General features: G+C 41.2%; 1 protein-coding gene across 2 annotated transcripts in view; it reads right to left on the reverse strand.

The window, feature by feature from the left end:
• Positions 1-23,277, reverse strand: part of FUT10 (fucosyltransferase 10) — a 132,845-nt gene that overhangs the window by 37,255 nt on the left and 72,313 nt on the right. The window contains exon 5 of one of the 2 annotated variants that reach the window (XM_027529709.1): positions 19,497-19,654. In XM_027529709.1, coding sequence (XP_027385510.1) covers positions 19,497-19,654 — 158 coding nt within the window. Of the gene's footprint in view, positions 1-17,350; positions 19,655-23,277 lie in introns of those variants that run through there. The other variant, XM_027529708.1, reaches the window with a different exon arrangement.

The following is a 23,277-nucleotide window of genomic DNA, read 5'->3' on the forward strand; positions in this document are numbered from 1 at the left end:
ATAAGAGCTCCAGGAAAAAAGTGAGTGAATACACACATATATAATAAATTTCACTCATACAAAGGATATGCAGCCCATGATTTTCCAGTAACAGGTTATATTGTCAATTCTGTATATAAATTTATTCTTACAGAATTCTTTCATGTATTTTGCCAAACTCGTATCAGTTGCTAATCTGAAACTGCAATTCAACAATATTTTCACAAAAATAGCCTCTGGAAAAAATGCTTGCTTAGTATGCAGTTTAGCAAAACTCAATTCATGTCACTGATGGGATGAATGTAGTTCTGACATAAATATTTGTGGGTATTTTTGTTTATATTAATGAATAAATTACCGAAGCAACAAAAGCATACGTTAGGACATCTCTCATTTGCCAGTGACATGACAGTGACCTTTTTGTGGAACTGGATGGAGCTTTGAATTCTGGAAGACTATTTCTTCAATTTGGGGACGATTTATAATGTAACAGGTTAAAACTTAACACAATTTTAAGTTTAATGTGCACTGGTAACATTCTGCCATCATTTTCTTGAATCCAGTTGATCAACAAAGCAATACATCCAGCTTTGAATCTGTGAAATTTTTCAGCTTCCATGATAGAAAATCTCCCATCATGACCAGTTCAAGTTACTGAGGTGCCATCACTGATGGTGAAGTTGGGAAGATGTGTTAGCCCACCTTTCTAGGGTGCTTCTACCATGCAGATAAAATAGGTGGAAATAACCTCAAGAGTACAGGTAACAGAAAACTGCACTGAAATAATCAAGAAAGTGATAAAAATTTTTGAGTGTTCTGAACCTTTGTTTTTGAATAATTTAATTGTAAGATTATTTAAATAGTGACTGTTTCTAAAAACCAGCTCACAAAGTTCCTCAAAGTTTGAGCACTGGTTCTCATGAGCCAGTTTAAGAGCCAGCTCTAGCACAGCACGGGGTCCTTGATGGGAGGTTTGAGGATAATGTAGAAAAGGATTCAGGGCCGAATATTCTAGGACTTGAGACCTAAGATTTTTGGTGCCAGGCAAAAAAATGGCAGATGATGTCATGGAAACCACAGTAGAATATAGAATTATTTCTGATGTGAGGTAAGAACTCAGACAAGTCACTCTGCCTAACAGTGGATGTAGCAGGGCCCTGGAGGGGGCAAGGCGGGGGCGCTGAGGCAATGACAAGGTTGCCAAAAGGGAAACGAGGGTGGAGAGCCCAGATCTGGTGCCTAATCTCGTCCAGAAAACAGAAGAGAAGGGAATGCTCTCTGATTCATTTTATGAAGCAAGTGTTACTCTGATACCAAACCAGACAAAGCACAAAAGAAAAAAAGAAAAAAGAAAACGGTCGCCAATATCTCTCATGAATGTAAGTAAACACAGAATTTCTTAATGAAATACTAGCATATAAAATTCATAAATATATTTTTTAATTATATGATACGACCGAGCAGACTATGACCCAGGGGGTGTAAGAATAATTCAATACTTGAAAAAAATCAGTATAATTCATCATATTATCAGGCTAAAAAGGAAATAATGACATGATCATAGCAACCAATGTAGAAAAAGCATTTGATAAACTTTAAAAGCCATGAATAATTTAAAATTTTTTTTAATTGTTTTTAAATTTAATTTTTTAAAAATAGGAAATAAGGTGAACTTCCTCAACTCGATTAAAGTGCACCTATAGGGCTTTCCCAGAGAAGGCAATGGCACCCCACTTCAGTACTCTTGCCTGGAAAATCCCATGGGCAGAGGAGCCTGGTAGGCTGCAGTCCATGGGGTCGCTAAGAGTCGGACCCGACTGAGTGACTTCACGTTCACTTTTCACTTTCATGCACTGGAGAAGGAAATGGCAACCCATTCCAGTGTTCTTGCCTGGAGAATCCCAGGGACGGGGGAGCCTGGTGGGCTGCCGTCTCTGGGGTCGCACAGAGTCAGACATGACTGAAGTGACTTAGCAGCAGCATAGGGCTTCCCTGGTGGCTCAGTGACAAAGGATCCACCTGCCAATACGGAAGACACGGGTTGGATCCCTGATGTGGGGAGATCCCACATCCTGCGGAGCAACTGAACCCGTGCACCTCAACTACTGAAGCCTGTGTGCTTCACAAGAGAAGCCACTGCACCGAGAAGCCCGAGCGCCGCTGCTAGAGAGCAGCCCTACTCGCTGCAACTAGAGAAAGTCCACACACAGCAATGAAGACCCAGCACAGCCAAAAATAAAGTTAAGTACTTAATTAAAACACAAAGGCACAAAATGACAAATGCAAAACAAACAAATTTTGCTTTGCAAAAACCGTGTTAAAAAGGATGAAAAGACAAGCTATAGAGTGGGAGAAAACTACAAACTACTTCTACAACAAAGGGACTAGCATCTAGAATATATTTTAAAACTTAAAACTCAACAATAAAAAGGAAGCAATCCAATTAGAATATGGGCTAAAGACACAAAGAGACATTTCACAGCAAAAAAAACTAGAGAGAGAGCAAGAGAGCCCATGGAAAGGTGTTCAATATTATTAGCTATTGGGAAATGCAAATTAAGACCACCATGAGACCTCACTACACACCTATCAGGATAGTGAAAACTTAAAAATCAAGAACACGAAATGCTGTTGAAGATGCAGAAAAACTGGATCATTCATAAGTATTTGATGGGAATGTTACAGTCTTTCTGAAAAAGAGTTTGTTAATTTTCTTTAAAAAACTAAATATGCACCTACTATATGATCCAACAGTTACATTTCTGGGCACTTATCCCAGAGAAATGAAAACTTATTTTCACACAAAAACTTACATCAAATTTTATTTTACAATATTTAATTGCCCTCTTGTGGGTTACACGGAAGTATATAAGCAGACACAGGACCAGATTTCTGTCCGGTCCCCTGCCTTGTCACTACATCTCTGCTCACTGTATCTGGAACGGCATGTAAGTTTTGTCTTCATCTGATGGATAGTGGATGCTTGAAATTCTGTGATAAAAGGATTCTGAGGCCTTAGAATTCCAAGGTTGGCAGGAAAAGTTCTCACAGTTAATTAGTGGAGTCTGCCATGACTATACCCAGTAAGATAGCAATATGCAAGTTTAATATTTGCCATTTCTAAATGGAAATATGCTGCCTCACCAATCATAGCATACTGAAACCAAAAGAGGCATTAACAATTACCAGGTGCATAACTCTTTTATTTTACTGATAGAAGAAGTAAGAGACAGCCAGACCCCAGGTTTACTGTCTGACTTCTCCATTTTACTAAGTCCAGCCTTGCTCTCAGTAGTAACTGACCAGGTATTTCAAGTCCATGAGTTTTCTCTTTGTGAGGAAGGGATTTTACTTGTGTACTTATTTCTCACAAACAGCAGCTTTCTTGATGCTGGAACTGTCCTAGGGAAAAGGCGAGAGCATTCTAGAAAAGAAAATACTCAACTTCAAAAATGTGGAACAGAATCTCTTTCATATTCATCATTTTGCTCATCAGGCTAAAGCTTTCAGACACTCTCTGGCCTTATTTTAAGAAGTACAGGTGTTCTTCACTAATATTTTGCGAAGCGGTAGAGAGATGTAAAAATGTGATGCTGGTACCTTCGAGTACTTCGCCTACACAAATCAGCCTCCCCCCATGGTGTTGTGAATTTACAGGCGTCCTCTCAGGTTTCCAGAAATAACCAGTTCCATCTTCCTTGTTAGTTCTTTTGCCCTGCTAATATTGAAGAGATCACTAGGGACTTCCCTGGTAGTTCAGGGATTGAGAATCCGCCTGCCAATTCAGGAGACACCGGTTCAGTCCCTGGTCCAGGAAGATCCCACATGCTGTGAGGCGACTAAGCACACGCAGTGCAACTCCTGAAGCCCACACGCCCTGCAGCCTGCCTTCTGCAACGAGAAGCCCCCAGAAGGAGAAGCCCGCACGCAGCAACAAGGACCAACTGCAGCCAGAAATACATAATAAAAATAAAATTAAAAACAATAAAATAGAACTTTAGGATCAGTAAATGCTCTCCAATTAAAAAAAAAAAAAAGAGATCACTAAACTCCATGAATGGTGGTGGTGGTTTAGTCAGTAAGTTGGGTCTGACTCTTTTGCAACGCTATGGACTATAGCCCGCCAGGCTCCTCCGTCCATGGGATTTCACAGGCAAGACTACTGGAGTAGGTTGCCATTCCCTCCTGCAGGAGATCTTCCCGAGCCAGGGATCAAACCCACGTTTCCTGCATTGGCAGGTGGATTCTTTACTACTGAGCCACCAGGGGAGCCTAAACTCCAGGAATAAAGGGTCAAATTGAGATTTTCAGATTTTGAGACTTTCATGTTTTTAAAAGGGAAAGAAGACTGCTGCTTAAACACTTGGCCCTAAGAACACGCTGGGCTAAGACATTTGAACTCATCACTGGCTCCTCTGGTTCCATGTGCCTTGAGACTTTCAGAAACTGTCTGAAGCCTCACTATAACCTCCCCGAGTAACCACATGGTGATGGTTAATGAATAAGCAAGGGTTTGAGGATGGGGTGAGCAAGCCTGACACTTGATCTTTTGAGTGAAACTCATGATAACAGTTCTCAGTGTGCCTTCTGAGAGCATCCCAGGACCCTTGTCACTGCCAGTCTCCCATCTTATCGGCAGGCACCGAAAGCTTCACATTACAGCAGCTAATCAGATGAAAACTGAAATACATCCTTCTAATGGAGGGAGAGATGAATGCCCTGATCTTCCCCCTTCACTCGCGGAGGCAAAACAAAAACACAGATGAAGGTGGTGATGCAGAAAAGCAAATGAGCTCTTCTGTTTCAGAGTCACAAGAGTGGATGTTCCAACTAAAATCACAGATGTTTCAGAGACTACAGACACACATCAAAAAGACAGAAAACAACCCAAGATAGCAGTTACTAAATTATCCTAGAGACAATCTGCAAACCCCTTGCTCAGTAACAGTGATCAGTACAATTTACTTTCTTATATAGATAAGTTAGTTCGTAGCTAAAGGTAATTTCATTTATGGCCTGTTTTTATGATATTTTTATATCCTTGATATGCTATGTGGTCCCCAGAAATAAACAGAGCTGAAAACTAAGAGGATTCAAAATAAATATTTAATGTGAAACTGTCTAAGGCAATTGGTGCTCATAATTTAGCCAAAAAGAGTATCTTTTTCATGAGTATTCTATTGCACCAACAGATTTCTTAGGGACTACTATAGTTTGTATTAAAAACATATTTGCAGTTGATTCAGGAAAGAAAACTCTTCTGACATTAACCTATTTTATCGAAAGGGGTGCAATATACTGGGTAATTTCATCTTTTTATTAAATTACCCTGAAGAAGAGAGCAATCTTACCATAGGGTGATTGAGACACTAAAATTCAAAGAAGCTTGAGCGTGAGATAAATTTGATTTATAGCATTTGAAAAAAATAAGTCTGAGATCAAGGGTCTGGGTGATTTTCTTCTGACAATTAATCACCGCGTGTGGTATATTTTAATACGTTTTTATATTCCATTTTCAAGGGATGAAATTTTGAGTGCCTGAAGGAAATGTCAACCTCATGTCAGGGAAGCAGTGGGGAGCGAAAAGAGGAAAGATGATAGTAATCAGGCAATTACAGAACTTGGTATTTAATTCATTTAAAAATAATAACCTGTTACTCAGTGAGAGGGAAAGAAAACGATAAAAACTCCAAGAAGCATTCAAAATGCCTACTAGTGAGCTAAATTTCCTCTCTGGAATACTTACCTTATTGTTTTGAATAAACTTCTAGATCAACAGATGTCCATCATCTTCTGTCATCTGAGAATTTGGTTTCAACAAACCCATCTCTCTTAATCACCAATTAAAAGCAGAGCCTTGGATTATATACTCCATGCATGACCAACATGAAATAGACATAATATTTAGACAACATGAATACAACAATCCCATGACCCCCAAAAATGCTGCCTGTCCATCTTGTCAGCTAAAGGATCTCTAAGTACATCCTCTGGAATAATTCTGTTTCTTTAAAAGCATACTGCAGAATGATCATGAACTCTGATCTATTAACGTATCTGGACTCAGCCGCTTAACTCGCTGTGTGCCTTTGGATAAGTTACTCAACACTCTGCATCTGTCTTTCCATCTGCAAAAATCAGAGCTAATACTATGTTCACTTTACAAAGTTGTTCTGAGAATCGAATCACAAGACAGCCATAGGAAAAATGTTTGAAACATAGATTTATACCGAGCTATAGACAATGCAAAGACATGAACCCCTACGATAAGATAATCTAGTAGATGAGCTACAATGTGGGAATATCCTAAGGAAATATGGGCTTCCCTGGTGGCTCAGATGGTAAAGATTCCGCCTGCAATGTGGGAGACCTGGGTTCAATCCCTGAGTTGGGAATATCCCCTGAGAAGGCATGGCAACCCAGTCCAGTATTCTTGCCTGGAAAATCCCCATGGACAGAGGAGCCTGGTGGGCTACAGTCTGTGGGGTCACAAAGAGTTGGTCATGACTGGGCAACCAAGCACATCAATAAGGAAACATATAGACATATATTATATAAAAGCAGAGAAGAGACAGCCCATGTGAATGTTAGTCACTCAAAGCAAGCAAAGGTCATCATAAGAAAAGTTGGTTAGAGAAAACTTCCAAGACATTTTTTTAAAATAACTACTTTGGCCACCTGATGTGAAAAGCTGACTCATTTGAAAAGACCCTGATGCTGGGAAAGATTGAAGGCAGGAGAAGGGGACGACAGAGGATGAGATGGTTGGATGGCATCACTGACTCAATGGACATGAGTCTGAGTAAACTCCGGGAGTTGGTGATGGACAGGGAGGCCTGGGATGGCTGCAATTCATGGGGTCACAAAGAGTCAGACATGACTGAGCAACTGAACTGAGCTGAACTGAATTTATTTATATTGGAGGTTAATTACTTTACAATAGTGTAGTGGTTTTTGCCATACATTGACATGAATCAGCCATGGATGTACATGTGTCTCCCCATCCTGAACCCCCCTCCTACCTCCCTCCATCCCATCCCTCTGGGTTGTCCCAGTGCACCAGCTTTGAGTGCTCTGTTTTATGCATCAAACTTGCACTGGTCATCTATTTCATATACAGTAATATACATGTTTCAACACTATTCTCTCAAATCATCCCACCCTCGCCTTCTCCCACAGAGTCCAAAAGTCTGTTCTTTACATATGTGTCTCTTTTGCTGTCTTGCATATAGGGTCGTTGTTACTATCTTTCTAAATTCCACATATATGCGTTAATATATTGTATTGGTGTTTCTCTTTATGAGTTACTTCACTCTGTATAATAGGTTCGTTTCATCCACCTCATTACGACTGACTCAAATGAATTCTTTTATATAGCTGAGTAATATTCCATTGTGTATATGTACCACAGCTTTCTTATCCATTTGTCTGCCAATGGACATCTAGGTTGCTTCCATGTCCTGGCTATTGTACACAGTGCTGTGATGAACATTGGGGTACACGTGTCTCTTTCAGTTCTGGTTTCCTGGGTGTGTATGCCCAGCAATGGGATTGCTGGGTCGTATGGCAGTTCTATTTCCAGTTTTTTAAGGAATCTCCACACTGTTCTCCCTAGTGGCTGTACTAGTTTGCATTCCCCCCAACAGTGTTAAGAGGGTTCCCTTTTCTCCACACCCTCTCCAGCATTTGCTGTTTGTAGACTTTTTGATGGCAGCCATTCTGACCAGAGTGAGATGGTCCCTCATTGTGGTTTTGATTTGCATTTCTCTGATAATGAGTGATGTTGAGCATCTTTTCATGTGTTTGTTTGCCATCTGTATGTCTTTGAAGAAATGTCTGTTTAGTTTTTTGGCCCATTTTTTCATTGGGTCATTTATTTTTCTGGCATTGAGCTGCATGAGCTGCTTGTATATTTTGGAGATTAATTGTCAGTTGCTTAATTTTCTATTGTTTTCTCCCATTCTGAAGGCTGTCTTTTCACCTTGCTTATAGTTTCCTTCATTGTGCAAAGGCTTTTAAGTTTAATTGGGTTCCATTTGTTTATTTTTGCTTTTATTTCCATTACTCTGGGAGGTGGGTCAGAGGATCTTGCTGTCAGAGTCAGAGATTTATGTCAGAGAGTGTTCTGCCTAGGTTTTCTTCTAGGAGTTTTATAGTTTCTGGTCTTACATTTAGAACTTTGATGCATTTTGAGTTTATTTTTGTGTATGGTGTTAGAAAGTGTTCTAGTTTCATTCTTTTACAGGTGGTTGACGAGTTTTCCCAGCACCACTTATTAGATTGTCTTTTCTCCAATGTATATCTTGCCTCCTTTGTCAAAGATGAGTGTCCATAGGCGCGTGGATTTATCTCTGGGCTTTCTATTTTGTTCTACTGATCTATATTTCTGCCAAGACATTTTGACCCCTGATAAAGGAGTGCAATCTCTCCATAAAATATAAAATTACGCTACACTATCTTCATTTAAAAGGCACGTATGTCTTCAAAGGACTTCTTGAATACTTTACCCAACTTTCTGACACCTAGCAATACAATCAATTCTTCAACAAACGTTTATCAAAAGCCAGATGATTTTCAGGTGTCCCTTCCCCTGGACTGTCACCATCTGTACAGAAACAAGAGGACCCATCCAGGTTTTTCCACCACCTGAGAACAAGGTTGATCTCTGCAACCAGCACTCTGAACTGACACCCAACTTCCTTTTTCAAATGTGCTAAAGAAAACAGTGGATACTATTTGGTTGCATTTTCTGTGATTGGTTATTCTGTGATTGGTCTTTTTAATGTTCCCTTGATTCTCCAAATATTGCCTACCTCTATATGATATATATATATTATATATATGTTCACCAGCAGCAATAAGACTTGGCAGATTAATTATTCAAATAAATTATCTCGGCTTGCCTTTAATTTCTATTTTAAAGGCTAATGCCTTGAATTAGAAGTATCAGCACAGGAAAATATTGCCAATGTTTATTGCAAATTTTAAATGGAAAATGTTTTAAATTCAAACATATTTGTAGATGTTCATAATTTAACTCACTCATGAGCAAGTTTTAAATGAAGGAAGAACATGCTACTTATAAATCATTAACTTTGCCAATATGTGTGTATAAACAGTATTCAAATTCATAAATGAGATTCATTCATTGAGTTTTCCTAGGTACTAGGGATATATACAAAAAAGAAAAACACCATTTGATCTTAGAGATACTTAGTCTGCAGGAGACAAACATGTAAACAGATCACTAAAATGATTATACAGGAAGTCCTTTTATAGACATTGGAGGATAGGTTTTTCCCATCTGACTTTTCTCCTTCTGATGTCAGATGCCTATCAGACTAGGATGAGAGAAGGGAACAGGAGGCAGATGATATATTAGCAGGACAATCTACAGAACATGCCTATGGGGTTGCAGATGCTACTTAGTCCAGAACATCAGGGAAGCCTCTTTTCCTCCAGCTGGGATGGCATCCAGCCGATGGCTTGGCAGTGCAAGGACACTCACCTGCAGAGAAGAAGCAGGACCCTGAGTGCGGAACAAAAAGTAAAGATGCTAAGTCTCAGACCAGTTGAGAGAAACCAGAGAGGAAGATGCTAGTGAAATGTGGCAGGAGAGACTCGCATAGCTCACCTCCTCACTGAAACTCTTAAAGGAGCTGGAAGGTAGACCCAAAGGTCAAAGACTCTTCAGTGTGTTCTTCCTCATTCCCTGTGGGTATGGGAATGGGCATAACATGTAGTATGAGCTTAACCTGTCAACTGTTAAGACCAGCTGGGGAATGGGTTGTACTGTTCCCTCCTTTTCTACATTGGAGGGTAATCTTGGTGATTACAAGGAGAAATGTACAATGTGCAATGAAGGGAAAGAAGCGACAATAATAGTAATCTTTGAGGGTATTAGGGAAGGCTTCATGAGGAAGTCATTTGAGCTGAGTCTTGAAGTGTAAGTAGGGATTCATCAAATTGATATTGGAGCAGAGGAAACAAAACAGTGTATACAAAGATGCAGGGGTGAGAAGAAAGCATGGAGTGTTTAGACAACATGCAGTTAGTTTGGTACAACAGAGCACAGGGGCATATTAACAGATGAGACATTAAGAGGTGAGCTAGGAAAGTCAAGTAAGGGCTGTATCAGAAGAGTCTGTATCCCAAAGGAAATGAGGGGCTAGAAAGGATATTAAGCTACAGGGTTAGATTTACAAGAAAAAAGTTTTTCTTGAGAGAAAGGCCCCAAAGTGAGCAGACTACAAAGTTGACACCATCTAAATAAACTGGGGAAAGGTTATGCAAGTGTCATCTGGGCTTCCGGATGGAAGGATGTGGGGCATGACTTTGGAAGAGATCCGTGGGGTGCCTGAATTTGGGGGGAGTAGACTGTGGTCGGTGGGGTGCTCCACAAAACAGTGGCAGAAGGAAGGGACGGATGCGAATATGATAAAGGAATAGGTCACTAAGTGGGATGTGTTGCCATGGAGAGAGGGGGGCAAGGAAGAGAGAGGATGCTCAGATGTGTAGTTTCGGTGATCCCACAGACAGGTTTATGAGGACAGATCTCCATTTCCATTTCATTAAGATCAAGGGGCCGGAGCCGCAGCATGCAGGCAAAAACTGTACTGAACGAGCAGGAGAGGAAAACTCACAAAGTCATCAAACAGCATTGAGTGCTCAGCCATGAAACAGAATCGTGCCATTCTGAAGCTCTTTGGGGGTTTGTATGTCATCTAGCTTTGCTTCATTTTACATATGAAGGAACTGGGGTTCGTATGAGGTAAAATGCTTTGCTCAGGGTCACAAAGGTAGTTAATAGTGAAGGGAACGCTAGATACAAGCCAGGACCCCTGACCTAGGATGGCTCTGTCCTGGGCTATCCCATCAGTGGGACTCAAATATAAAAGGCATCCTACACCACAAAAAAAGGACCCCACAGATGTCCTACTGGAGTGAAGCCATATATCTCTTCCTCTTAGTTACTGTCTTCCTGTGCGGGGCTCATCAAAGAGCTTTCTAAGAGCTTGTAGAAGCTTTAGAAGTAAAAACCACCTGCCATCCTCTGCGATTTTGGAAGTGAAAGAAATATGCTTAGATCTAGAGGTGTGCCACTGTGACTGAAAACCGAGGAGGCATTTATTTTCATCAACAAGACATATACCTACAAAGCAGGTTTTTTTGGTATCTCTGCACACCGCAAAGGCACCTTCTGACAAATCAAATGAACATGTCACAAGTCAGTGAAAATTAAGAAAGAGGAGGTGTAGAGAAGGTATCGAACAATTTATCAAAGCCACACACCACTTTTCCATTTTTATTTTCCTCTATATTTCTTACAAAATAAACTCATATAAGCATACTTTTATTTATAATGAGAAAAGAGGCCAAATGTTGACTTCCTTGGTGAGTACTGAACAGATGGAACCAGAAGCATCGAGGGGAGAGGAAATAGAGACAAATATGGTTGTCATGGTTTCCTTGAGCTGCAGTAAACACAGGGACCCCGGTGGACAATGAAAGCCCCCACTGGGAAAAACCACATGTCGCTCTTTTCTTCCTTAGATAATTGCCAGGCTCACTTGGAAGATCTGAAGTCCACAGGAGATGAGAAAACAAGCAATGCTGTCTCTCATCCCTGGCTATTCTCACAATACATCTACACTGAAACCACCCTCCCATCCCATATAACAGGCATGAAACAATTAATGACGATCTCAGATTAATCAGTTATCCCACTGGGCAATGCCCTGCAGAAATCTGTGACACATTAAACCCAAGACGTGAGGGGAGCTGGGCACTGCCCGAGACCACGCTCTCTGTTTCACTGGGAAGCAGTGAGCCCTGACGCAGAGAACAGCATCGTGAAAGTTCTGCAAGTCCTGGTGACATGGTCAAGGTCCCAGACTTAGTGCCACTTCCCAGTCATCTCCAAATTATCCTAAACCCACCTCCACTGTATGCTAGCAATATGTGAATCGTATGAGAGCTTGCTATATCTGCATGGCCCAACTACACTCCCATAGTTTGTTTACAGGGCTGCTGGAAAAGGGGAGAATGGGAGTGGAGAGGGACCCCTTCTCAACTGCTTTCTGTGAGGTTCAAATCAAAGTCTAGCGCCATGAAGACTGTCTCCATGTGATGGCAAACAGTCAAACGTCGGAAACATTCAAATGTTTGGCTGAACTCACGCATTTTGTCTGGAAGTTCAGATCAAGTTGACATGAGGTCTTTTCCAAGGTCATCGCAGAGGCTGCCAGCGCTGAGGTCAGACTGCTTCAGCCCTGAGTTCTACAGCAGCCCCTCTCCCGTGCCTGCCAAGACAGACTTTTCCCAGTCCACACGAGATTAGGGGTTGTTTTCTCCTAAAGATGCCCACGAATGACCAGTTTGTTCCAGGCTCGTGCAAGGTAAGCAGATTCCTGCATCAAGGGGAGGAACGTGGGCTGTGTAGGGAACACTGGTTCTGGGGTGATGGGTGCCGAGATAGAACCCAGGCGCTCGAGCCAGTGACATGGACAGGAGGAGGAAGCGGGGTTCACCTTGGTCAGCTGCATGTCCTCAGAAGTCAAGAAGAACAGTTTTTAGGCTGCTGAAATTTATCTCTCTCGTGAGTCTGTCCCCAAAGCCCAAAGCCTGCAACATCTCATTTCCTGTTTGGGGATTTCCTGAAATCGAAACGGAGATGCTGGCCTCTGTAAAGAAACCTGTAGAAAGGCTTTTTCTCTGGAACCAGGACCATGTGCGGCAGCCTGTCACATGCAGCAGCCTCAGCATACAATTTGGTCTCACCAGCGTGATGCTCTTTTGCCATCTCCTCTGAAACTGCATGTACCACCTCTCCTTCATTGTCCATACCCTCTGTTCCTGGTCATCTGCATTCCCCTTCACTTTTTGAAAATGTGAGAGCATCTTATAAAATTTAGTTAGAGGTACTGCTTTTCTAAAAGATGGGGGTAGAATTTAGGGGAAGCCACATTATCCCCTAAAATTGCAAAACTAAAGGAAATTTTGGATAAGCCTCAAATTAGAAAGAGCACAGCCTTGATGAATGGTACATTTGTTTCTTAGATGGGTGACTTGTATGGGCAGAGTGGAACTGGGCATAATAAGCAGGACACAGGAAAGGACATTATAAGCTCTTTTCTTTCTCCCTTAAAGCTGGTTTTCCATTCCCATGATCGTGGTTTACTATGGTGTCATTTACAAGATCCAAACTATTTTGTTTTGAGTTTTTGATGTTCGCATAAACACGTCATTATTTTGGTGAGCTTTGCTCTGTTAGTTCTCACAACAGGAAAGAGAAAAGACTCATGTCGACAGAGTTGCATGAGCCTCTCCTAACAAATCAGGCACAATACCAGCAAACCGAGGCCTTCCGAAAAATGGGAGTAAGTTTTGAGGCCAACATATGAGCTTTCCTGCGGACTTCCCAGGTGGCTCAGTGGTAAAGAATCCACCTGCCAATGCAGGAGACGTGGGTTTGATCCCTGGGCCAGGAAGATCCCCTAGAGAAAGAAATGGCAACCCACTCCAGTATTCTTGCCTGGGAAACCCCATGGTCAGATAAGCCTGGCAGGCTACATCCATGGCGTGGCAAAGAGTCAGACATGACTTAGTGACTGAACAACAATACAACAACAGTGAGATTTCCCAAGTGTTTCACCTCCCAATACATACAAAGCAAAGCAATTATAATCCCAATATCACAAGAACATTTCTGAAGAGGAAACAGATTGACTTACAAGAATGACGCAAGCTCCCCTCCACTAGTAAAGAATTCCATACCTATTTTAAAGGCTATAAGGGTAGAACTAGATTTTTCCATATCAGTGGGGAAAGGGACGTTTTCTTTTTTTCAAAGCCACTGAAAAGAATTGCAGTGAAGGACAGTAAAGGACAAAGAACCTCTTTGTCCTGCCATGGGAGAAGACAGAGTATGGCAAAAAGAATATGAACAAACAATCTTGGGTTTGAAGTTGGATCTGTCATTTCTTAGGGACACAGTATTAATAAGCTATGTATATAATTACTATGTTCTGCCTCACTAGCTTAGATGAAGTAAAAGCACATGTCTTTTAAAATTAGCTTCCACCTTCCTTATCTCAAAAATGTTTTTTTCTCAAGGGAACTCTCCTACATTGCTGATGTAGCCACTACTACTGAAACCAGTATGGGGGTTCCTCAAACAACAAATAGAGGTACCATATGATCTCGCAATCCCACTTCTGGACATATATTCAGATAAAAACCATAATTTGAAAAGACACATGTACTCTTATATCCACAGCAGCGCTATTGACAATAGCCAAGACATGGAAAAAACATAAATGTCCACTAACAGTTGAAGAGATAAAGAAGATGTAAGATATTTTATATATATATGCATACATATATATACACACACACACACACATATATATATATATACACATGGAATATTACTCAGCCATGAAAAAGAATAAAATACTACCATTTGCAGGACCATGGGTGGACCTAGAGATTATTAAGCAAAAAGTCAGAGAAAGACAAATACCATATGATATAAGTTATATGTGGAATTTAAATACAACACAGATGAACTTATTCAGAAGACAGAAACAGACTCACAGACATAGAGAACAGACTTTGTTGCCACGAAGGAGGGGATGGAGGAGACATGGATTCAGAGTTTGGGATAAGCAGATGCAAGCTATTATATATAGAATGGATAAACCACAAGGTCCTACTGTAGAGCACAGAGAACTACATTCAACATCCTGTAATAAACCATAATGGAAAAGAATATGAAAAAGAATATATATGTATAACTGAATCACTCGGTTATATAGCAGAAATTAACATAAATTGTAGACCAACTATAGTTCAATTAAAGAAAAAAGATTATCAAAATATATTTCCAATGGCATCCCTAGAGTTACTGCAAAAACCAACAAACAAACCAGGGAGGGGCTGTCAGAGAAGACGTGTTTCATTTTCTTCTTTCCACTTCCATCACCTCCAGGCTAAAGACATACCGAAGCTGAGAGGTTAGACCATGAAAACAGGAAGTAGAATCTGTGATTTATATATACTACTCAAAGATGTTCATCTAAGTGACCTGCATTCTTTCAGACTAGCAGATATTATTATTTCAGTGGTGAAATGAGTCTTCTTATGAATGGTGTATGAGTTACATACGCAATGACTGAAGGCCGCTTGGAAGGTAAAACTCTGTCAGGCGCTGCAACTAAGTAAATATTGACTTGCCCCAGCCCCTGTCCTGAAGGTGAACAGATGGAGTTTAGCCTCACCACAGGACCGCTTGCCCAGTGAGCTCACTCCTGTTAACGGCCATTCCCAAGTCGGTTCTTACTCTTGCCGGAAATCACACAATGTGAACAGGACAAATGCCTCTTCTAGGAAACAGGAATAAAACAATGGAGAAAAAAATGAAAAGAACAGAGAAAGGATTTGCTTCCAGACTTCCCAACTCACTCCAAAGTCGAACCTTCAGTACTTTGAATCATCTTGTCAATACAGCACATTTAATACACTCCTATCCATATAATCTGTTTATATCACATCTCATGTTTCAAATAGAGTAGCAGAAATTCAGGAAGTAAACTCCATCTCATGGGGCTGTAACAGAATAAACAAACAAAAACTTCCTGGAAGTGACTTGTATTTTCTTAAGGCATTTCTATTTTTATCCACTTCTAGAATTAGCAGGTAAGCTCTAATGGTAGCAAGGGTTTTATCAGTTTCACTCACTGCTGTAGACTCTTGGCCCAGAATAATTTCTGGCACATATTAGGTGCACAATAAAAAAAATATTGAGTAAAGTAATAAATTCCAGGCAGCCTGACATTCTGAGTGACCCAAATAATGATAATTTCCTCAATATATTTTAAAAATATTTTTCTTGTTTTTTTAAACATTTTTTTTCTGATTTCCCAATTGAAAAAAAAAAAACCCAAAGGCTTTATTTCCCACATGGAAAGCTCTGATTACCTTTTATCTCACCTCAATTTTTAAGTGACAGTTATTTTTTAAAAATATCCATTGTAAACTCCATTTTCACTGATGGAACTCTTCAACCAAAAAAAATTATTTAAAACAAATGCCTATCTCTCTAGTATATGATACTATTGTTTTCTTCCTTTGAGTCATAAAAACAAAGAAATAAACTAAAAACACCTTTACACACCATCATCTCTGTTGCCATTCAATGTCAGAAGTAACATCTGTTAGCCTCCTAAGCAAAGTCTCCAACATCAGGAAGCTGTCAAGTTCAAAACGGTGGAAATTCATTCTCCAAAATTTGAATGTGGTATAAATCACTACAGATGGTGACTGCAGCCATGAAATTAAAAGACGCTTACTCCTTGGAAGGAAAGTTATGACCAACCTAGATAGCATATTCAAAAGCAGAGACATTACTTTGCCAACAAAGCTTCGTCTAGTCAAGGCTATGGTTTTTCCTGTGGTCATGTATGGATGTGAGAGTTGGACTATGAAGAAGGCTGAGCGCCAAAGAATTGATGCTTTTGAACTGTGGTGTTGGAGAAGACTCTTGAGAGTCCCTTGGACTGCAAGGAGATCCAACCAGTCCATTCTGAAGGAGATCAGCCCTGGGATTTCTTTGGAAGGAATGATGCTAAAGCTGAAACTCCAGTACTTTGGCCACCTCATGTGAAGAGTTGACTCATTGGAAAAGACTCTGATGCTGGGAGGGATTGGGGGCAGGAGGAGAAGGGGATGACAGAGGATGAGATAGCTGGATGGCATCACTGACTCGATGGACGTGAGTCTGAGTGAACTCCGGGAGTTGGTGATGGACAGGGAGGCCTGGCGTGCTGCAGTTCATGGGGTCGCAAAGAGTCAGACACGACTGAGCGACTGATCTGATCTGATCTGATCTGATATATATGCAAGGGGATATTTCTCAGCCATTAAAAAGAAAGAAATCATGCCATCTGCAGCACTGAGGATGGACCTAGAGATTGTCAAACTGAGAGAAGCAAATCAGACAGAGAAAGAGAAACATCATATGCTATCTCTTATATGAGGCATCTAAAAAGAACTTTTACAAATGAAGTTGTTTCATTTGAAAGCTGAAGTTTTATTGTTGGCAACAAAGTCTATCAAGCCTCTTAAAGTGACAGGCTCACTACATTCCCCTGAAGATGACTGACAAAATCCATCACTGAACAACCACAGCTTGCCAGACGTTCTTTTAAGCAAAAACGGTTTTCCATGGAAAAGTTCAGTTCACAATTCGAACAATCACACAAGTGCTTCTCTTTGAGATTCCTGTTGTGTGTGTTGGTGCACAGCAAATATGTATAAACATACGCCCCATTTTGTCACACAGAATATTAAAAAGACATATACTCAAAGGTCAAGGTTTTATAAAATTAGTCAGTTTTATTACTTCATCAAGAACACCATTAAGAAACTTGCTCTATCGTAGTTTACTCTGTATATATGAGAAGCGATTTATGTAAGGCTCCTGGGATAATGCCCTTGCTTTAAAACCATTAATGTCACTTGCTACCTACATTGATGGTCTCTGAAATCTTTAACTACCTACTCAATCAGTTTTGTTTTTTTTTAAATTAAGGATTTTATAATAGTAAAGTTCTAAGTATTCCTAATGGCCTATCGGGGCTGGCTATATAACCTCCCAAGCTTATTTACTGATTTATTTATTTGTCTGTTTTAAAGTATCTATTTATTTATTTTTACTTTTTGGCTGCGTGGCACATAGGACCAGGGATTGAGCCTGCACCCTTTGCATTGGAAGTGCGGAGCTGAACCACTGGGCCACCAGGGAAGTTCAAGAACACAAGCTTATTTAATTATCACAACTGCACAGACAGCAAACATGAGATGTGAGCAAACCCAAGCTATAAAAGACCAAGTAACTTGGCCAAGGTAATAAAGATGGCACATCGAAGAGGGGGGACTATAACCAGGTTTTTATTCCTCTAGAGTCACAGCTCATCATTCCATATTCCCTCTGAGTTTCTCAAGCATTTTCATTTCTGTAATTAGAAGGAACTAAAGATCTATGATGTTAGAATTATGTGTTCTTAGGCACAAAAATGAAAGCCCAGGGTGGTCAAGAGCTTTGTTCAAAATCATATTTAGTTAATGGCAGAGCTGGGATGGAAAGAAAAAGCTGGGCAGTCCTAGGTGAGAAGCCCTGTAACGCCTCTTGCCTCTAAAAGAATGTTCTGGTTTCATCCTTATTTCTCTGGCATAGCCAGAGACAGACCTGCGAACAGGAGATGCCCTTGGCAGGCACCAAAAGACACCGGCCTGCGATAAATGGGCAGCTGGTGCCAAGGGTGCCTTCCTCAGCTTCCTCCTCGTACCACGTCAGGCACGTGAGTACCAGGACCCTTCCTGTCCTCTGCAGCTTACGTCTTTCCACTACAAAGCCAGCACACGGCAAGTGGCAACAGGCTCAAGAGTCATCTAGAAGACTTCCCAGGCTCCCAAGAAAAGAGAAGGGGAGCTCGTGTTTTCTTCCGCAGAAGCTCCAGACAAGACAGTTGAAACTCCTCTGTGACAGGGTCAGAAATGAAGGGGGATGCTCCCAAAACGAAGGGCTGCGCATCAGCTTCCACACCACAGGAGTTCTAGCAGGCACGCGCTCTCACCACGATCCAAACACACAGACCATCCAGCCCAGCTCATAGGATTCGAGGTACTATTCTGCTCAGTGGAACATGGGACCTCAGGGAACAACTCATCGCTCAAAACATCCAAGGAGGAGGCATGACTTCACGAGAGGAACAGGGGAGGATACGGGGCAAAGTGATGATAAGAAAGGCGGGAGGGGTGGCTGAGAGCATGGGGGAGACAGAGACGCACTACGTACTGCAGACTTGAAGCAACGGCGGATCAATGTCACGCAGCCTTCATGACACACTCACGCCCCTGGCAATCAACAGATGGCACCTCTCACTGCCAAGTTCTAATGCATTTCCTGTTCAGGCTCAGCGTCAGGACACCGGGCTTGCCAAATACCCACTAATGCAGACAGAGAGGGGAGTGGAAGAACCCGCGGCTATACACCTCTCCCTTCTTTGCAGGACCTCGTTCCTCGCAGCAAGGAAAACATTCACTCTGCAGCGGGTGAATTTCCACACAGGACGGCAAGGACACGCGTCTAGACGTGTGCTCTGAAGGTGACTAGTATTTGGTAAGAAATGTTAAGCTCATTCAGGTTTTTCCATAAGATGGTATGGAAAAACCTAAAGAAACTTTTTGGCTAACCCAATACTTGCTTTTTTTTTTAGTATAAAAAATAGAGAAGCGACCTCTAAGGGTAATTCATATCTATCATTGGACAGAGCTCACTTGAGTACTGCAGCCATTTATTCTCATCCTAATGGATCGTCAACAGAGCAGCTATTATATTCAAACAGCAAGGCAACCTAGAAAGTAAAACCCTACTACTTTTTGGATATTAGTCCTTGAATACTAGGGCCCAAAACTCTTGAGTTGAAAAGTTTTGATTCCTATCGACCAGCCACCTGAGTGCCCGGGCTTCTTTCTTGGATTGCTGGAAGCTTGGTATCCACATCTCTCGCAAAGAGCGCCGACGTGGGACCAGGGGTGAGAAAGCGAACACTGTAGGCTCTGGACAGCTCAGGTGGGTAACGTCTGCCTGCCATCTTTTGGGTGGTAAGCCCTGCATTGAGAGAAAGAGGGAAAAATGAAAAATGTAAGTTAGCACAAGTCTCATGCTCCGTAAGTGCCTAAAGCAAGTACCTTCACTCCATGGAGTCTCCATAGTCACACTCCTGAAGAGTTAAAAGGAGAAAGAAAGTATCTAACATTTATTGAGAATATCCTGTGCACCAGATGGGCTTCCCAGGTGGCTCAGTGGTAAAGAATTAGCCTGCCAATGCAGGAGATTCAGGAGGCGTGGGTTCAATCCGTGGGTTGGGAAGATCCCCCGGAAGAAGAAATGGTAACCCACTCCAGTACTCTTGCCTGAGAAATCCCATGGACAGAGAGGCCTGGGGGGCTACAGTCTATGGAGTCTCAAAGAGTCAGACACGACAGTGACTGAGTGCACAGAACACACATGCATTAGATACTCTGCTCAGTGGGCTTCACAGACTGTCTCATTCAATCCTTCAATCCATTCACGCCAAAGTACATCCTTATGGAATTTTAGAACACAGAAGAAAAGGAAGAGACTTTACAAACTCCCTAAGAGGAAAAGATCAATTCGGAAGGTCAGAAGTTAGGATGGTTTTGGATTTCTGGACAGTAACACTAGAAGTTAAAAAGCAGTGGTGAAATTCATTGATGAGTATTAACACTAGGAAGTACAACTTCAAGGAGAAAAAGAAAAGTTGCATAGCCTCAAAATATCTCCACCCATATGTTTACTAATTATTGTGGTGGTTTCAACATATGTCGAGGGACTTCCCTGGTGGTCCAGCGGCTAAGACTCCATTCTCCCAATGCAAGAGACTTGGGTTCAATTCCTGGTCAGGGAACTAGATCCCACTTGCCATAACTAAAAATCCTGCATGCTGCAATGAAGATCAAAGACCCCACATGCAGCAACTACGACCCAGTGCAGCCAAATAATTAATTAATTAAAAAAATATATATATATATCCTCAAATTAGTTTATATTCCTCCCACAAGGAGGCGAAGCTTAATTCCCTTCTCTTTGACTGTGGGCTGGATTTACTGACTCGCTCAGTGGAAAAAGAAAATTAGTAACTTCACAGAGGGAAAACCTAGCAGACAGCACCTTAGGCAGGTGATCAAAGAGAGCATCACCAGTAACACATCATGCTGATATCACTCATCCCCTGATATGATGCAATGAGAAGGTCCTTTTCACCTCTGTGCTCTTATTCCGCCAAATCCAAAACCCAAGTCTCAACATGAGAAAACATCAGAGAAACTCTACAGAGGAACATTCTGCAGAATACTGACCGATCTTCTTCAAAAATGTCAGTTATTAAAAAACAAGAAAGATGGCACAACTGTCACAACTGAAGGCATCTGAGGCGACATGAGGAGCAACTACAATCTGGCATCCTGGATCCGATCCTGAACAGACAAGGGATGTGAGTGGAGAAGCTGGAGAAATAGGACTCAAGTCTGTATTGCAGCTCATTGCAGTATTAACAGTCAACATTGGTTTCTCAGTGCTGACAAATGTGCATGGTTAGATAAAATATTAACATTAGAACAGAATTCTGGCACTCTGCACTATCTTTGCAACCCTTCTATCAACCCGTAATCCTTTCAAAAGTTGACAAAAAAAATTTAAAGAAAGCCAATAACAAACTGCCTTCAAAATTCTGAACAAAAAAAACAAAAACAAAACTAATGTCCATTTTAGTAGTTTACATTCAGCTAAACTATAGTTTAAATGTTAGAATCAAATAAAGACATTTCAGACATCCCCCATACACCCTTTGTCAAGAAGCTATATGAGGGTCAGTTCAGTTCAGTTGCTCAGTCGTGTCCGACTCTTTGTGACCCCATGGACTGCAGCACACCAGGCTTCCCAGTCCATCACCAACTCCCGGAGCTTGCTCAAACTCATGTCCATCAAATCGGTGATGCCATCCAAACATCTCATCCTCTGTCATCCCCTTCTCCTCCTGCCTTCAATCTTTCCCAGCATCACAGTCTCTTCCAATAAGTCAGTTCTACACATCAGGTGGCCAAAGTATTGGCACTTCAGCTTCAGCATCAGTCCTTCCAATGAATATTCAGGACTGATTTCCTTTACAATTGACTGGTTCGATCTCCTTGCAGTCCAAGGAACTGTCAAGAGTCTTCTCCAACACCACAGTTTAAAAGCATCAATTCTTCGTCACTCAGCTTTCTTTATAGTCCAACTCACACATCCATGCATGACTACTGGAAAAACCATAGCTTTGACTAGATGGATTTTTGTTAACAAAGTAATGTCTCTGCTTTTTAATATGCTGTCTAGGTTGGTCATAGCTTTTCTTCCAAGGAGCAAGAGTCTTTTAATTCATGGCTGCAGTCACCATCTGCAGTGATTTTGGAGCCCCCAAAAATAAAGTCTCTGTTTCCATTGTTCCCCATCTATTTGCCATGAAGTGATGGGACCGGATGCCATGATCTTCGTTTTTTGAATGTTGACTTGTAAGCCAGATTTTTCACTCTCCTCTTTCACTTTCATCAAGAGGCTCTTTAGTTTTTCTTCACTTTCTGCCATAAGAGTGGTGTCATCTACATATCTGTGGTTACTGATATTTCTTCCAGCGATCTTGATTCCAGCTTGTGCTTCATCCAGCCTGGCATTTTGCACGATATACTCTGCATATCAGTTAAATAAGCAGGGTGACAATATACAGCCTTGACGTACTCCTTTCCCTATTTCCAGTCTGTTGTTCCATGTCCAGTTCTAACCGTTGTTTCTTGACTTGCATACAGATTTCTCAGGAGGCAGGTCAGGTGGTCTAGTATTCCCATCTCTTTCAGAATTTTCCACAGTTTGTTATGATCCACACAGTCAGAGGCTTTGGTGTAATCAGTAAAGCAGAAGTAGATGTTTTTCTGGAATTCTCTTGCTTTTTCGAAGATCCAACAGATGTTGGCAATTTGATCTCTGGTTCTTCTGCCTTTTCTAAATCCAGCTTGAACACCTGGAAGTTCACGGTTCATGTACTATGGAAGTCTGGCTTGGAGAATTTTGAGCATTATTTTGCTTGTGTGTGAGATCAGTGCAATTGTGCGGTAGTTTGAACATTCTTTGGCATTCCCTTTCTTTGGAATTGAAACGAAAATTACCTTTTCCAGTCCTGTGGCCACTGCTGAATTTTCCAAATTTGCTGGCATATTGAGTGCAGCACTTTGAAGCATCATCTTTTTGGATGAGGGTACAATCAACCAAATAAAAAGAAAGTTAAGAGAAAAGGATAAAAACATACAAGAAGCAGAGGTGTCAACATAAAAGAAAAAGACAGGAAAGGCAATTCCCAAAATGCTAGGGAAGGGAGATCTCAGAGTGGTCTCTACACAGTGTAGAGGGCAACCAGATGTACCTAATGTATGTCACAAGGCTCCAGGAGAGATTTATTCAACAAGATGAAATGACTTGAATGCCTGGTATAGCTGAACATCTTCAAAGGAGGTTTAAACAATCAACAAGGATTGAATTAGTTATGTAAAAGTATAAAATAAACAAACAAGAAATAAGACAGTTATTAACTCGAGGGAAACCAAAAGCTGTACAGGTAAGGAAAATAAATCATAGTATATACTACATGGTTCATTTCTACATAAGTTACATGATCATATAAA

Source organism: Bos indicus x Bos taurus, chromosome 27, assembly GCF_003369695.1.
Source record: "Bos indicus x Bos taurus breed Angus x Brahman F1 hybrid chromosome 27, Bos_hybrid_MaternalHap_v2.0, whole genome shotgun sequence".
Classification (NCBI taxonomy): domain Eukaryota; kingdom Metazoa; phylum Chordata; class Mammalia; order Artiodactyla; family Bovidae; genus Bos; species Bos indicus x Bos taurus.